At 39.3% G+C, this 18,055-nt stretch overlaps 2 protein-coding genes across 6 annotated transcripts in view; both read right to left on the bottom strand.

Moving 5' to 3' along the window:
* LOC121913709 (DLA class I histocompatibility antigen, A9/A9 alpha chain-like) overlaps positions 1–18,055 on the bottom strand; it is a 258,294-nt gene that overhangs the window by 65,563 nt on the left and 174,676 nt on the right. The window lies entirely within an intron of this gene.
* The window catches only part of LOC121913712 (major histocompatibility complex class I-related gene protein-like), a 100,956-nt gene that overhangs the window by 82,113 nt on the left and 788 nt on the right, over positions 1–18,055 (bottom strand). The window contains exons 1-7 of one of the 3 annotated variants that reach the window (XM_042436484.1): positions 15,130–15,361; positions 13,094–13,366; positions 12,550–12,840; positions 4,584–4,868; positions 3,892–4,005; positions 1,685–1,735; positions 814–1,480 (exon numbers count right to left, since the gene is read on the bottom strand). In XM_042436484.1, the coding sequence (XP_042292418.1) occupies positions 1,359–1,480; positions 1,685–1,735; positions 3,892–4,005; positions 4,584–4,868; positions 12,550–12,840; positions 13,094–13,366; positions 15,130–15,184 (1,191 nt within the window). In that variant the 5' untranslated portion in view covers positions 15,185–15,361 and the 3' untranslated portion in view covers positions 814–1,358. Of the gene's footprint in view, positions 1–813; positions 1,481–1,684; positions 1,736–3,891; positions 4,006–4,583; positions 4,869–12,549; positions 12,841–13,093; positions 13,367–15,129; positions 15,362–18,055 lie in introns of those variants that run through there. The other 2 variants (XM_042436482.1, XM_042436483.1) reach the window with 2 other exon arrangements.

The following is an 18,055-nucleotide window of genomic DNA, read 5'->3' as shown; positions in this document are numbered from 1 at the left end:
TACTCAAAAATGAACACTGATGTTCTATAAGTGACGTTGATGTAAAAGGAAGAATTAGAAAATAAAACTAAACTAAACCAACAGACACAAAAATTAATCCAACAATTAATCTGCCAGTTTGTGTATTCATCGTCCTCCTCTCCCTCTTCTTGCATCATATATTCATCTCTACTGGCTGAAACTTCCCCAGTGCTATATTTTCAGGTTCTTTTCTTTAGATTTATGTGTATGTTTGCTTCACGCTGACATACAGCAGGTCTGATACAGAAATGATGATGAAATGACGCAAAGTCATGAAACTTCTGCTGCTTCATTTCAGTTTTAATCTGATCTTCAGAGTAACGTTAACGCAGCTGAATCAAAGTTTACTTTCTTAAAGATCCCCTCCAGACATGTATAAAGACATAAAAATTCTCTACATCTAATAATAATGTCTCTCATATAGTTTTTGCACAAGAAAAGTATAATTACCACTTTAAAATCCTAGAAATATCATCTACTCCTTCTCCCTCACTTCTGACTGTGTGGACACACTGTGGATTTTGGCCTCCATCACTTACATTGAAAGCACATTTGAAGGATCTTTTAATATCCAGTATGAACAGGAGGAATGATTACAGCGAGGAAAACCTCTTTTACTGTTCATATGGACACCTGACTGTTGATTATGATAGAGTTTAAAAATTGTGAACTTGTCCTTTAAAGCCTCAGTCAGTGTTTTTCTGATGGGAAAGAAAGAAAGTAGTTACCTTGGACATTGTTGGTTGTGGCTGGCAGAGTGGTGACTGTAAATAAAGACAACATTAACACTACTAATAAACAGCTGCACTTATTAAAATTCAAAATATACATATCCTTTTTTTAACTGAGGAAAGTGTGAAGTTCATGATTCAGAGTTTACAGACAGGGCTGCCTTAACTAATGATTTGACTTACTGACCATCTTCTCTTAATATGAGTCCATGTGTCTGATAAAACGTGGAGCTTTTTCTGTCTCTACATCCTCTTTGATTCTTTTTTTTAATAATCAGGATTGTTTGGTCTTTGGTTGGTTTGGTTTGTCTTTTGGTCTATAAGTCTATATTCTTGCTGTGTTTACAGAAATGACTGATACCAGTTAGACTTCTGAAGGTGAACTGGTAATGTATGGCAGAGGCTCGTGTCTAGAAGGTCTGCCTCAGGTTGGTGATTTATGTCTGAACAACTGCACCTGTCCACTCAGTGGCTCCTAGCCAACCTACAAGAGGCCCTTCCTCCTCCTCTGTCTCAGCTTTTTTTTTACACTTTAATTTATTAATAAAGTTAAATTTGGTTTATTCAGACATTTGGGATTCCTTCATCATGCTGCCTCCATCTGAGTCATTGTTGTAACATTATAAACATCTTTAGCACCAAAACATTTAACATTTCAATCTTTAAAAGAATCCACAGCAGAAAAGTAAAGCACTTACCTGGGGCAGGAACTTCATCAAGTGGTAAAGCTGTGAACAAACACAAAGATAACACACAAAACAAAATCAGCTAAACTAACTATTGTCAAGTTCATTGTACAGAAGTTACAGCCTGGCCAGGACTAACTAAAAGGATTAAGTTGGTATGAAAAAAGCAAAAACAACAAACTGATCAAACTGAAAAGCATGAACCTGTGTGATGCAGCTTTCAATCAGTCAACCAAAGATACTTACATGAGGCACCAGTGCTATAATTATGGCTGCTTCTGCGACGTGATCTGGACCCTGTGAAGAAAAGAAAATACATCAAGGTTTGTGTTAATGTGTTTGGGAACCTGCTTATATCCTATCAGTGCTTCCTGGACTGCTTTCTATTTATTAATTATACTAACAAGTATTGTGTGATATATCTTATTCCTCTGTGCCGTAGAGCTCTGTTGACCTCTGTGGCTCCGTGGTCAATGAGTCACACCGCTGTACTGGGTGACATGTTCCTTCATCAACATGAACACACTGTCCTTTATTTTGACTCAATCCTGCACACACAGTCCTGCTGCCAGAAATACTCACAAGAGTTCAAATGTGGATTCATCCACCGCCGAAAAATAGTCCCCAACAAATACACTATTTCCTCTGTTTGTTTGTTAAAAACTACAGTGACAAAATGACTGACTTGAAACTAAATATTTGTGAGCAGTTTTTAAGATTTACATCTTCAGTATGAAGCAACGAGCTTGAAGTTGAGAGCCACAGACAGGGAGGGAAGTTGAAAAGTATGTAGAGACAGACGCATCACTTTGTTGGTTTTACTTGTTGACAATAAGAAATATATTTAACACCAGTCTGATCCTATAAGCTAAGTAACTGGCCCAACTTGTTATTTGACTGATCAGCTTTTAAAGAATCAATTTGTAATTTTGTTTTTTGACCCCAAACATTTTTATGGACAAAGCCCCTGAAGTTCAGAGAGAAAATATTTTTTATTTTGGGGTAAAAAGATGTTATACTGTGTGCAAAAAACAATCATGGTCTGAAACTGTTTAGTCCCTCCATTAGATAAATCTATTGTCCTTTAAATTACACAGCGTTAAAATACACAGTAAGGACAATCCCAGAGCAGTATGACTTCAACTGTATGAAATTAAGAGGTGAAAATAAAACTTTATCTAATTTTATTCTCTCAGTTTTGAGGTGATGAGAGCAAGTTGCATGATAGAGAAGAACTATATGAATGTATAGTTCATTATATCTCTCCAACATGGTAACAACTTGTGACATAATAAATCTATTTAAAAACACCAAATGCAAATGTTGTGTTTCAGTGGATTTCCTTCTCCTAACATGTCATGATGTCCATGATCATTAAATAATAGACCTTTGCACCAGATAACCAACAATGATTTAACACCCTTTCACCTACCTGACTTATAGCAGAAGAGACTGTAATATCTGTCTAATCTTGGTGTAAATACAGTATATGTAAGAGATAAAACCCGACAGGTTGTATGTTCCATGATTGAAATGGACGGCACAAACACTAAGAACCATCAGTATCCCTCTAATACCATGACCACTTGGGTTTGTTTTTACAATCTGCAGCGTGAATCAGTTCAATTTTAAGTTCTGGGTCACTTTTGACTGAATTCAGTAACTATGGCACCACGTTTTATTTACAACAGCAATGATGAAGCATTTTGAATTCATTACTTCAAAATTAGCTAATTTCTGTCTGTTTGGATTTAAATTTCAGTTCAGGCAAATTCTCTTATCGTGACTCTGAGGTTCATTTCAGCTGCAGCATCAAGTATAAATATCAGAACTCTGCTAACTGTAGCCTCAGTTTGTTCCTCTCACACAGAGCTGCTGGAGACGTTAGCAGGTCTGATAAGAGACGTCGTGCTGCTTAGAGAACCCTGGTTATACAAATAATTTATTCCTTTTCTGAGGCAGTAAACACAACACATGGGCCCGCTGATAACTAACTGTGCTGTATTAAAAGCTGTATGATGTATGTATTATGTGCTGTATTATAAAGACATTCAGACTGATGACGGTAACATTAACATGATAAACCGCAGGGCTACAGCTACGTACTGACACTCCCTCACAGACACACACACACCTGAGAGCTTCTCGTAGTAGAAACTTTTACAAAGGGCCATGAATGTGCTTCTAGTGACAGTCAAAGCTCCGGCGGACACAGAGAGTCTGACAGCAGCTGCTCATGGCCGGTTATCTCTGACTACCAGCTCTACATCTGTTCATGCTACACTGAGCGGTGGTCAGTCTTAATCCACTCTCGTCAACATCCCCGTACCTCCCGCATCACGCGCTACATAGCCACGAGGCCACACCCCCTACAGTCTTCCTGTGCACATCTTTTAAATATGCTGGGATGTTGAGAGAACGCGATGATTACATATTACACCTATCAATTTTACCTTTTCTATACACCACCAGCACTGCAGCCACGATGATGACAAGCAGAACGACCACAATCACTACAGCAATAATGCCTACACTGTTTCCTCCAGGAGGGTCAGGACAATAACCATCTAAAACACAGAAAACATTTACATTAGTTTCACATTTAGTTCACTTTTAACATCATTAATATTTAGTTTCATGTGACTCAGTGTTGATGCATGGTACTAAAATGTAGACGTGATAATCAGTGATAATGTGATAAAAGTGATAAGATACAATTTAATGACACAAAATAACATGAAATGTGGAGACTATGTCAAGAGTCAAAAAGGATTCTTACCAAAAAGTCCAAAATTTCAAACTTCAAAAAGTTGGTTCTTGCCAGTTAATGTTGTGTTTTTTCTCTTGTAGCTACTAACTGTGACGCTAAAAATGAATGAATCCACTTCATCTTCGATAAAGATAAACATTTAAACACATTTTGAATATAATACTCTCCTCCAGTGAAGAAGTAACTTGACAGTAGGCAGCTTTTGATGCAGACTCTTACTGCATCGCACCCTGAGCTAATACAAAAAGGTCCAATATGAAGCATAACCATTGTCTTGGTTATAACCTGTCTGATCATCTGATCATTTGCATTTTTGCCCCAAAAAACTTTGTTGAACTGTTACAAATTGTAAATTGAAATAAGAAAGTTTCTTACCCCAAACCTTCTCCACATATACACCGGTTGCTCTGTGAGTGACTTCACATCTGTATGAAGCAACATCACTCCTTAAAATCTCCACACTATCTCTTCTCTGGTAGGTATCGTCTTCATTTGGTCGAACACCTGAGGTCAACAACCCGTCCTCTTTAGTCAAAACGTGGCCGTCTCTTTTGATCTCCAGGATGATGTCTTTTGGGTAGAAACCTGTGGCCAGGCAGGTCAACGTGACGTTTGTCTCAGTTTTGGTGTTCGTGGCAAACACGTACACATCTGGCGGAGCTGGAAAGAGAAAATGTTAGGTGAGTTCATGTTTGCAGGGAGGTTACATAGCATTATGCTAAACCACATGTGATATTGTTTGTACCATCCTCATAATAAACTAAACTAATAGAATCTGTTGCTACAACAACTACAGCAAATAGTGACAATGATATCTTTAATTATAACAAAAGTATAACACAAAAACATACTGGTGATACTAAACTTAGCAACATAAAAACACTGCTGCTACGACACACACTTGAAGATCATGTTTGTTATTGAATATGGTGTTTATGAGGGTTGGGTTCCAATAGCCGGTTCTCTTTGTATTTGGTTCCAGGTTGGCAAATGTTGGGACTACATGTGGACCACAGTTTACCACATGTTTCAAGACTCCAAGAAACCTGAGCCCTGGGGGTTCGCACCCAAAGTGTGAAGCTCCACCCATGGATCCAGGTTATCAAAACTAGAGATTCCTCTCTTATCTTTTTTTTTTCTCCACGAGCTGCAGCAGGAGCAGCTCCTTGCTCTCTTTCACACCTCCAGCAGCTGCTGGAGCAGCTCTCTGCTCTCTTGTGTGGCCTGCTCACAGCAGACACACACAGTCTTCTTTACGGCAGAAGACGCGAGAGCCTGCCTAAGACTCAGAAACTAAGTTTCCTTGTGCCAGCAGCTAACACACAAGTCTGCTGGCCAGTTTAACAAGTACAGGAGCCGCAAAATTGAGTTAGCTTGCTGCTAACTCTACACCAAGGAGTGACCTGGGCACTCTGCACGACTGGAGTGCTGTCTGCCCAGCAACGCCTGCATCTTCAGCTTCAGAGCCAAAGCCTTCTCAGCCTGACTCACCCACGGATTCACCGGCTACAAAGCAGGACACCACAAAGCATCTCTTCCTTCATGGACTGGTAACAACTGGGCATAGCCTAGCAACACAGTGAAGCATAGTACGGCTAAGCAAGAATGTTTAACTCAAACAATGTACTGTACGTGTATTGATTTGGTTAAGGTTATACATTGAATCGTTGTTGTGATGTCCTTGTTGCTTATAGTCAGGCTACTGCATAGCCACACCGCTAGGTTAACGATAGCATGCTTAACACATGTTACATCCAGTAACTAGGCCTTGTATGCAACTAACCTCATCTTAACCTAGCACCTTTAGTATACACCAATTGGCCTTGAATAGAGAACCACACAGTTAAGAGGTTAAAACCTAGTTTGGCAAACTTTGGTTCAGGCAGCACATGTGGTTCAAGACACCACATGGTCTGGCCTTTTATCCCTGTAGTTCCCTTTATCAGCCAACGTGTCGACATGCCATGTGCTCAGTCACCAGGTGACTGCAGCCATCTTGCTATTGTCTTCCCTACACACACACACACACACACACACACACACACACTCACACATTCACACATTCACACTTGTATATAGGTACACTTAGCTAGATTAGTATTGTGTGTTGCTTTTACCCTTTTGTTAAATAAATGCTTTTGGATATACCTGTTGTCTGTTTTAATGTTGCACAAGAATGAGTTTTGCCAACCTCTGCTCTGTAAAGAACTCCAAATCCTTCAACCTTTACTAGCTATTGATATGGTGATTTTGTTTATAGTTATTAAATTAATTATTAATCAAAGTCCCAAATTCATAGATTAGTACACTTTGAGACTGAATTGGCTATCTTTTTCCCTGAGTCCAGGGTGGTGCCCCGTTATTATTAATTCTTATTAATAATTTTATTGATTTTAATAATTAACAATTATCTTTGATAATCATTAATTATTGCTGATAGCCAAACTTGTAGCCACGGCCCAACAAAATGGTGCCCCGTGTGAGGCAGAGTATTGTTGGCAATTATTCATAATTGTGCAATATTAATTTCAGCATAATTTTGGCCAGTAACAAAATTCTGGAATCTAAAACCTTTAGACTATCCAAAAGTCTTTATATTTAACACGACCAGTCTGCCATAGGAGAAGATATCTAGCTGTACTTACAAACAAGTCAAGTGTTGGGAGAATTGATTTTTTCAAATCAATTTTCGCTAAAGCAATTGGTAACCCAAATCTTGAGTTGTTGATAACTACCACTTTAAGCCCTCGTAGTGTTAAACTAAGAGATTGCTATTGCTGCTAGCCACTCAGGTTAAACCTACTCTGTAGGAAGTGTAAGAATTTTGGTTCAGCATTCGAATAGTACACATTCAATGCCATCCAGTCAAGCTGTCAGAATTAGTTGTTAATTCAAGTGCTCCCCTTGTTAATTAAAACACAGTGTGCCACCGGCCCTGTGACACATAGAGAGCTTGTACCTGGCTGTTACTGCCATGCATTCCAGCCTGAGTAAGAAATAGAGCCTGTGAGATAGAGTCACAGTGTGCTACCAGCCCTGTGAAACTTATCACAGGGCTTGAAAGTTATCCTCTAGCTGTTACTGCCATGCATTCCAGCCTGAGTCAACTTTAAGAAACAATCCTCTAGCTGTTACTGCGCTGCATCTCAGTTAGTGCATGTTGAAATCTGTTGTGCCCACTAGAGCCACTAGACGGTGTCGTAGCTACCCCTCCTCCACAGGAAGCTACTCCCCATAGTGTAAGCCACAAAATTGTTTGGTTAGGCTAGTGTACTGCCCAAACTACACTACAAAGTGTCTGCCACGCAACACCATAGCCAACCACATTGTTTTGTTGTACTAGTCAACTGTTAATCTAATCCTCCGTTCCGGATACAACAATGGAGAACCCCTGTGTAGAACAGTTTATTTCTTCCCTAGCACAGAGCCTAGAACCTGGCTACCCAGAATTCATCAGCAGGTTGAATTTCAGTGGGTGCAGGAAAGAGATAGACTCACTACTCAAGGACAGGAATGATGCACAGACCGCATCCAAAGACCCATTGTTATGCTTGCTTCTGAACTTCCACAGGCAAACCAGCCTTGCCTGTCAGAGCAGAGCAGCCCTAGAAAAGGAGGTAGATTTCCTTAGAGCGCAAAATGCTTGCCTCCTCCATGAGGTTCAGACGGCCAATAAGAAAGCCATGTGCTATTTAGAAGACCTGTACTCAGCAGAGTTAAATCTCTGCTCACACAAGGAGGAATTGTTAAGGCTTAGGTCAGAATGTCCTGCCCCACTACAGTCATTCAGCCAATGTGATTCCAGTTATTCCGATTCATACTCCTCCCATAATGAAAGGTTAACTCCCTCTCCACTCAGAAGATTGGAACAATTCCCAACTGACCCTAAGTTCTTGGGAATGAAGTCAGCTTCTCAACCTCCACTGAGAGACAGAGCTAACAGCTACCTGAGTTCCCATCTCTCTGAAACAGACACTGAAGAGACATGTAGTTTATCCTCTAGAAGATATTCTGCCCAGTGTTTTTCTCAGCCACCAATACATGACACATTCATCCGTGCTCATCCTTCCGAAGGGGGGACTAGATCATCCCAGAACTGTTCAGCCTCTCCTCAGCACTATCAGGAAAGTGATAACAGTTGTTCAGCCCCTGCCCTTCAACCAGAGAGAACTGTAGTACGTGATGCACATGTCCATGATAGTGCTAGTTTAGTCTTGTCTTCACCAGAAATGACTTCACAGTGTCCCCGCCTTAAAGTGCTTGAGCTCATAGCTAAGGACATTGATCATTTTGACCCAGACAGCTGTAATCACCACATTGAAGATTACTTTAGAGAACTAGAATACAATCTAGTTGACCTGCCCCATGCAACCCAAAGTGAGAAAGTTAAACTTGTGTGGAAAACCAGCTCTAAAGCTGTACACAAGTTTATACAATCACAACCTTCCAGAGTCAGAAATGACTACCAAGAGCTCCGTCAAGCACTAGTAGAAGAATTCTCTTTTACTGCTGACAAGACCACATCAATGGTTGCAGCCCTCCAAGTTAAACATTCCCATCGTGAGCATCCCAGGGATTATTACCAACGTTTGAGGCATGCGTACTTCCAGGGTAAGAATGCACCAGGCTTAGAAGAAAACCCCACCTTCAAGTCCATATTCTTGCAGAACCTTCATCCATGCGTACGCACTCACGTTGTACTTATGACACACCAAGGTAACCCCTCACTGCGTGAGATAAGAAAGATGACACAGGTGGCTTGGGAAACTGCTGTCACTTCCAAAGCAGGAGGGAAAACAATTGAGCCTGCCAGCTCAAACACTGAAGCGTCATACAGGTCTGCTGCCTCAAAAGACCACCCTCATAACAGTCCAAAGGGGGGTGACAAAAGGCAGCATAGGGACACTGAGCGTAAGCGCCATGTCCACCAACTGCGTCGAGATAGGCATTCACACAGTAGAAGCTTTAGAAGGCCATACGCAGAGATTCTGGCCCAGAAGTGTGACCAGACAATGGACAGATCAGATGATGACCACAGCATCTCTGACCACAGTTCAGTACATGGTCACCATCTATCAGACAGTGACAGTGCCTCTGAATGTCTCTCTCCCTCTGGCTACACGGAGCGTTACAGCCCTGAGCCACAAGTTAGAAACTTAAGGCACAAGAGCTCTAGAGTTCGCTTCTCACAATTCTAGACAGCAACACAGTCCACCCCTGTACTGACAGTAAGACAGATACCAGTGCCTTACTTTTCCTGCAGTTACATAGATACACTTGGGTTTGTTAGCAACAGTAGCAACCTCAGTTATTCTAAACTCAGTAATAGCCAGACAGCCTGCTATTAGTTGAGGAAAGCCTAAATTCTGATTCAGCTCAGACACCACTGTCCTACTTTGCAAGTACAATTGGATCAACTCTTTGGTAGTATTTTGTCAATAGGATCACTTTGCAAAACACTAGCTTAGGACACTCCATTATGTACTTTCAGAAGTAGTTATACACATGTCTTCATCCACCACAAGTTTAGGACATAGTGCCAAACAAACAACGATACAGCCATTAGGACTTTGGGATTTTTGGAAATATGATGACATCCTTCTGCAGCTACACTTGCCTGAAGGACAAAATTGTAAAGTCTGCCAAGATCAGACTGAGTACTACATTGAGTAGTCAGTATTGTCATCAGATCCAATGAGTGAAACAACAAACACTCTTGGACAATCCAGAAATGGCTTTATCATTTTAGGTGCCGCTTTCTCACCTTAACAAAGTTACACCACTAACATTCCTGTTCTCACTGACCCAAAGAGTAATGAGAAACCCAGGTTATGTTATTTAGGACTATGCCTTTGTTGTTGTCTATCATGCTTTTGTTTTGTAACTCTGACTGTTCTTGCTTAGCCAAGATAGATAGTGTTAACCACTGCCCAGATGTTACGAACTTGAATGAACGGACAAATTAACTCTTTCAACTGTGGACCATACAGTACATGTATGTTTGTGCTCCCGGGATCACACATCAGGTGCAATCCTAGGACCAAAGGGGGGATGTTGGGACTACATGTGGACCACAGTTTACCACATGTTTCAAGACTCCAAGAAACCTGAGCCCTGGGGGTTCGCACCCAAAGTGTGAAGCTCCACCCATGGATCCAGGTTATCAAAACTAGAGATTCCTCTCTTATCTTTTTTTTTTCTCCACGAGCTGCAGCAGGAGCAGCTCCTTGCTCTCTTTCACACCTCCAGCAGCTGCTGGAGCAGCTCTCTGCTCTCTTGTGTGGCCTGCTCACAGCAGACACACACAGTCTTCTTTACGGCAGAAGACGCGAGAGCCTGCCTAAGACTCAGAAACTAAGTTTCCTTGTGCCAGCAGCTAACACACAAGTCTGCTGGCCAGTTTAACAAGTACAGGAGCCGCAAAATTGAGTTAGCTTGCTGCTAACTCTACACCAAGGAGTGACCTGGGCACTCTGCACGACTGGAGTGCTGTCTGCCCAGCAACGCCTGCATCTTCAACTTCAGAGCCAAAGCCTTCTCAGCCTGACTCACACACGGATTCACCGGCTACAAAGCAGGACACCACAAAGCATCTCTTCCTTCATGGACTGGTAACAACTGGGCATAGCCTAGCAACACAGTGAAGCATAGTACGGCTAAGCAAGAATGTTTAACTCAAACAATGTACTGTACGTGTATTGATTTGGTTAAGGTTATACATTGAACTGTTGTTGTGATGTCCTTGTTGCTTATAGTCAGGATACTGCATAGCCACACCGCTAGGTTAACGATAGCATGCTTAACATGTTACATCCAGTAACTAGGCCTTGTATGCAACTAACCTCATCTTAACCTGGCACCTTTAGTATACACCAATTGGCCTTGAATAGAGAACCACACAGTTAAGAGGTTAAAACCTAGTTTGGCAAACTTTGGTTCAGGCAGCACATGTGGTTCAAGACACCACATGGTCTGGCCTTTTATCCCTGTAGTTCCCTTTATCAGCCAACGTGTCGACATGCCATGTGCTCAGTCACCAGGTGACTGCAGCCATCTTGCTATTGTCTTCCCTACACACACACACACACACACACACACACACACACACACACACTCACACATTCACACATTCACACTTGTATATAGGTACACTTAGCTAGATTAGTATTGTGTGTTGCTTTTACCCTTTTGTTAAATAAATGCTTTTGGATATACCTGTTGTCTGTTTTAATGTTGCACAAGAATGAGTTTTGCCAACCTCTGCTCTGTAAAGAACTCCAAATCCTTCAACCTTTACTAGCTATTGATATGGTGATTTTGTTTATAGTTATTAAATTAATTATTAATCAAAGTCCCAAATTCATAGATTAGTACACTTTGAGACTGAATTGGCTATCTTTTTCCCTGAGTCCAGGGTGGTGCCCCGTTATTATTAATTCTTATTAATAATTTTATTGATTTTAATAATTAACAATTATCTTTGATAATCATTAATTATTGCTGATAGCCAAACTTGTAGCCACGGCCCAACACAAAGTACCGGATTTGTTGAGCTGCAACAGCTATTTTTTTTCTTTTATTAGCAAAGACTGGTGTACAGAGCAGACAGAGAATAGTTTTCTCATTTACAGTATATACTGTAGCTGACACTGTCCGTCTTCTATCAGCTGTAGCCAATGAATGTTAACGCCTTGAGTAACTTGACATATTGACAGTTAAATCAGCTTCAGTTGTCAAAATCTCCCGCTCAAACTTTAATTTATAATCATATTAATTATTTAAGTTAATCAACTTAATAGTTCAGAATCAGGACTTCCAGTATTTAAAACAAGTAGCTTGTGAAAAATTAAGTGTACAAGTAGGCTACAGCAGTTATTTAAATGTGTCAGATACATATTTAATCAATATTTATTATTTTCTGCTGCTCATCTCACTTTCAGGTTGTTGCAACAGGTTGTAAAATGGAACCGAAACTGAAGTGTTTCTGCCTTCTTTCATGAAGTTATTTTTAACTTTTATTACAAATGTTGAAAGCTGAACCTCAGTGGATTCAAAAGGATTCAGAGTCAATAAAATACTATTGAACCATAATCCTAGTGAAGTGCTGTTTGTTGATGGGAAATGTTGCCACATCTGGACCTGACAATTTTCCATGACAAATACTAAAATTCAGGAAGAAACAAAAAGCCAGATTTTGTGTGAATACCAATAATATCAAGAACAGCTGATTTCATGTTTGACATTTTAACAACCTGCATAGTAATCCTTCTATTACTAAAGCCACGTCTATAACCTCTAGTAATAATGGAAAAATATAGAAATGATTTTCTGTCATACATACAGGCTGCTTGCAGCTGCTTTTGTCCGTATGTCATGAACTTCTTCAACCAATCTATACACTCGTTCTCCAGGTAGCCTTTGGTGTATTCTTTTAGGACCTGGTCATCATCCCACTTTCTCTTGGTCGGGACTGCTATATCAGTGGAGGCAACCCAGACTGCATTGGCATCGTCGAAGGACAGGAAGTCTTGTCCGTCATAGTTGTACATGTCAACGCCGCGACTAAACCTCACACTGCCATCAGGCCTCTTCTCACCCTCACAACCGACCATCCACTGAAGAATATGGACATCTAAAGGGGAGTGACAGTGAAATAAATTACAGAGAATGAGGGCATGGAAAAATGCAGCAAATAATTACAATTAAAACAGTTTCATTGAAGCTAATTAGAAGTTATCACTTGTTCCTGATTTAAGGGAAAAAAACAGCTTCATTTTTGCTGTAACATTTATCTTTACTAAAGGTATTACAGTTGTTAATTTCATAGTTTTAATTATTGATTCATCAAAAAGTGATCCCAGTCTGACACAGTTCATGAATCTTACCATCATCAGTCTGATTCATTCGTTGCTTCAGGATGTCGATGTTGACTTTGAACCACTGCTGCTTGCTCAGGCGGGACTGTGTGCCGTTCTCCCAGTAGTCTGCTGGAAGCTTCTCTTCCATCCAGGGCTCCTTGGGAATTTTTTTCTTTAGATCACTGTCATAGTAGTCGATCATCCTGTCGTCCATCAGACCCATAGCTGTGAACTCGTGGATGCCCGGAAGTTCGACAGGTTTGGAGAAGGCAGTGTACATGTACATGAGGGAATGTTTCTCTGAGAGTCACACAGAGAGAAAGACAGACAGACATGTTTACAGACGAGGTAGATGAGCTCCAGCAGATTTGACTTAATGCTTTGGACTCTTACCAATCTATTTACTGGCATCAATCAGAATATTTAGCCACATGTATGAGCCAAACAATACGTTCAGGAGATTACAGCATATACATCATTATTACCACAAAGAATAATTTGATTGAAATGGAAATTATCAGCCCCCCTATGGCTTGTTGACCTGATGTTTGTGAACACACAGAAAATAAAAGTTTGCACTAAGAGCCTCCAACAAACTTTATTCAACTTGGGGTCCTGTGATCCAGAATTTTTATAATCTTTAAAGTCTTCCCAACAGTACTAGATGGAAATTTTTTTTAATTAATAATTTTCTTTATTTTGTATATTATTTACTTTTTGCATCATTGTGTTTTGAAATTTACTGGCTAACAGTTTTATTTTAAAGATATACTGTATATCTTGATATATTTTTATTTTTTCAATAAAAACCTTCCACATCAGGAAGATAATTCATTAAACCCTGAAGGGGGAAAGTAGTAACATAGTGTAATACTATAATGATTAGTCAGTTAATTGATGAATCAATCAACAGAAAATTAATTGGTAACTATTTTAATTTACTTTTCATGCATAAAGGGTGCGTTTCTCTTGCACTTTATGCACGTTACACAACCTGCATAGACAACCGCATTGATTAAAACTTAAATGTATTTTCCCTCCCATCAGACAGAAATACATAACTGTAACTAGTCCTGCCCCAGAACAAAGATTTTCCTTGTTGAATAGGAGTCGTTAGTTCAAGTCATTAGTTGACTAGTTGACACACATATATGAAATCAATTTAATGATTTTAAAATATATATTTTTGGGGGCATCATAAAGAGGTTTGTTAGTGCAGTTAAATCCTCATATCCCTCAACTGTATTGGTAAAAATCCAGCATACAGTTGAGTGAGAAAAGAAGCAAGAACAAGGAGATAAAATGGTTGTTTATGAGCCAATTACGGTTAAGCATCATGTCAATAATATCTTAACAATGTTGTCTGTTCACCTCAGTGACACACACACACACACACACACACACACACACACACACACACACACACACACACACACACACCTGCCAACCTGTTTTTATCTCTTTATCACAACAGTTCCACCTTCACCTGCCTACTTGTAACTCCCAAAATGTGACTTCATAGCATTTCCAGAACACTGAAGTCCACCAGTAATTAACAGATCAATCTAATTAGCCAAGTACTAATTATTTTAATACATTTAATAAAAATGTTTAATGCAGAGAAAACATTTCTTCTAATTGATTTAAATGTATTTGTTTTCCTCATTTCTCATTTTAGAAGTGAATATACAGTGAATAATCATGTCTACTATTATCTTTCTGATACCAATGATAGTCGAAATAAACAGATGAACAGCTCGCACACTGCAGGGCTCCAAAGTCCACTTATAATTTATTGCACCAAGCAAACCAACAATTTAGGAACATTCTGAGCTTTCGGAAAATTGAGATGGACATTTTCTTAAGATATTTTAAAAAGAACAATTGTTTGAGTCATTAAGAAAATAATCGGCAGGCTACTCTACAATTAGATTAATTATCATATACTAACTTTACTGACGACATGTTACACACGCAGGCGATAAATTGTGATTTTCTAAGTAATCTAATCGATTTTAACCGGATTCGCATTTATGTGTAAAAAAAAAAAAAAACTCCCTTACCGCTGTTTACCGTCAGTCCCGTCCCCAAAAGGACGAAAACTGCGATGAAATACATCTTCACCACAAAGTAGACTCCGTTTACATTTCTGAAACTCAGTTTTATCCGAGTGTTGGACGGTGTTTGAGGGCGTCTTGACGGCGCGTCGATGAACCGCTGCTACTTTTTGTTTCTCCGGTCTTTCTGCTCTACATGGTGCATTCAGGTGCTGCTCGTAAAGTCGGGACATCATGCTGCGTACAAGTCACGTCCAAGTTCCCTGCTTTTAGCACTTTTTGCTTCATGGGATCATTTCGTTCAGATAACTGTTAAAGATAAAAAAAATAAAAATAAAAAAAAAACAGTCAGGAGCCAAAATGAACAGTGAGACTTATTTTTCTTGCTGTAATCTTTCCTCCTGTTCATACTAACCATTATCATTACAGTCTATTTAGTACCAAAGTTCCTCTTTTTGTTACTATACTTCAGCTCAACAGGGAAAGGAAACACAAAGAGGGAATTTGATGCTATAAATATTGTAAATGTGGCAGATATCCACTTGATATGAGTAACTCAGACTGCTGAAGCCTCATATAAGCTTCACATCAACTTTTATTTATTTATTTTATTCACTGAAAGTGCATTTGAAGGGGATCTTTTAATAACCAGTATGAACAGGAAGAGTGATTACAGCAAAGAAAACCTCTTCCAGTGGTCAGTGGACTGTTGTTTTAAGACACGCTTGAAAAACTGTGAATCTGTCCTTTAAGGCCGTCCTCAACTAACTAATTTAATAATGAGATGAGATGTGACATAAACTGGGGGGCTGAAAACCTCTGATAAACAGTTTCTACAAATACTTCTGCACAAAATGCTTCTTTGCAGATTCTGTATATTTTTTGTAGCCACCAATTGCATCAATCTATCTGCTAAAGGAAGGAATCTCTGTCTGTATGTCCTTCTTGAACCGTTCATCCGATCAACTCCACACTTGGTGGGTGCATTGCTGGGGAACAAAGGGACGACTTTGTGCAAGTTGGACACATGGCACAATTAACATTAATAAACTTAAACTCTGAATAAACAAGCGATCAGCTCTGCAGCAGCCGGGCGAGGCTTCTGGGCTCTGTGACTGCATGTCACGATCAGAGCTGTCGACCCTGCCATGAGAGTGATGAGGGGACGACATCTCTCTTCATTTGATAACAATAAAAGTTAGGCTTTGTTCTGGGTTTCCTGACTCATTTTTAAAAAAGATGAGAAATAGAGAGAGGGGGGGGGTGATGAAGTGACAAAGAGACAGGCTGGAAAGCTTTCTCTGAGAGAGAGACAGAAATACCATGTTGTTTCCTGATTGTTTCATGACAGTTACATTCTAAAGCACAAATAAACAACCATCAAACACTAAACAGGTGATTTACTGAGGAGACAGACGCTCTTTTGGTGCAATTTGGACACACAATACGTTTAATATTGATAAGGTTTGATTAAACAAGTGAACAGCTTCCTCTAAAGAAATGACTCAAAACAATCGATTATCAAAATAGTTGGCAACCAATTTAATAGTTGGCAGCTAATCAATGCATCCACTAATCATAGCAGCTCTAATTATAAACAGCTTGACTTTGTGATGTAAACAGGAATAATGAAATTTTTAATGGCTTTCTATGATTTTTACATTTGGGCTGATCATGTTAAGACGTTTTAATGTTTCCTTTTATGTCTCACACTGCTGTCAGAAATATCACTGGGAAACAACATGACGCAGTAATGAAGTAAGTTAGCTAACGTTTTTACAACTGACTACTGCAGGTAATGTTAACCAACACTCATTAATCGTACTGAACGGTCATATTTTTGGATTTAGATATACTAGAGGCCAAAAACAAGTGAGAGAAGCAGCATGTTGTTAACGTTAGATCAAACAGGTAACTAGTGATCGGTACATTTCACCTGTCTGAGAAAGACGTTACAAGTAACATTGTTAACACTGTGCTACATTACAGAGAAATACAAAACCATAATAATGAGCCTTTAAAAAATCAAATCTACAAGCGCACGTACAAAGCGATATGACTCCATTCAGGCTGGTGGTGAGTACAGTGTGGGAAGTTGTCATGACAACGGTAAACTCTTGCTTCCTAAACTCTCAATTTTGAGTGCAAAACTTTCACCAAAACTTTGCAAATGCTTTTATTATATGTTGTTGGCAAATGACCATGGTATAAGCCAGATAATCAACTTGTAGGTGTAGGTTTTAAGGCACTTGGCGGAAAGGTGGTTCTTCACTTCCATAACATGCTTGAACCCTTAAACAGGCAACGTGCACCAGGAGATACACATTCTTTAACATAATGTTGGGGGCTTATTTGAAGGTTTTCACCCAATCAAGTTATCATTTATCAAAAGTTTTATCTGGTATTGGTATCTAGGTCGCATGACTTTGTTCAGGTTATCTGTCATTTTTTAGTCAGCCTGATCAGAAATGTTCATGGTGGTGTTCCAGTGGTGCAGGACATGCTTACCAGGTGGTAAGTAATTATATATTAATCATAGCTATTTTCAGTAAAACAACAATATAAATTCATAACACTAACTATGACTAATGTCTTAATATTCTGATGAAGAAAAAATTGTCTGAAGGTGTTCATGGTGTTATTCAGCAACTTTTGAAATGTATGTATCCCACGAGATACGTTGCCAGATTAGGGGTAAAAAAAAATTGGTTCATATGTAAATTTAGTTTCAAACTGGAAGACATGTTATTTTCATTGCAAAAACAGATATTATCATGCACATGTATGTACATTATGACAGTATACCAATTTTATTTTACACGTATATTTATGTGTGTGTGTTTATGTATATATATCTATATATATACACACACATATGCACACTCAGATAGATAGATAGATAGATAGATAGATAGATAGATAGATAGATAGA

Source organism: Thunnus maccoyii, chromosome 15 (genome assembly GCF_910596095.1).
Source record: "Thunnus maccoyii chromosome 15, fThuMac1.1, whole genome shotgun sequence".
In the NCBI taxonomy this organism is placed as follows: Eukaryota; Metazoa; Chordata; class Actinopteri; order Scombriformes; family Scombridae; genus Thunnus; species Thunnus maccoyii.
Note: the sequence above shows the minus strand (reverse complement) of the source record. Positions and strands in the feature narration are given on the sequence as shown.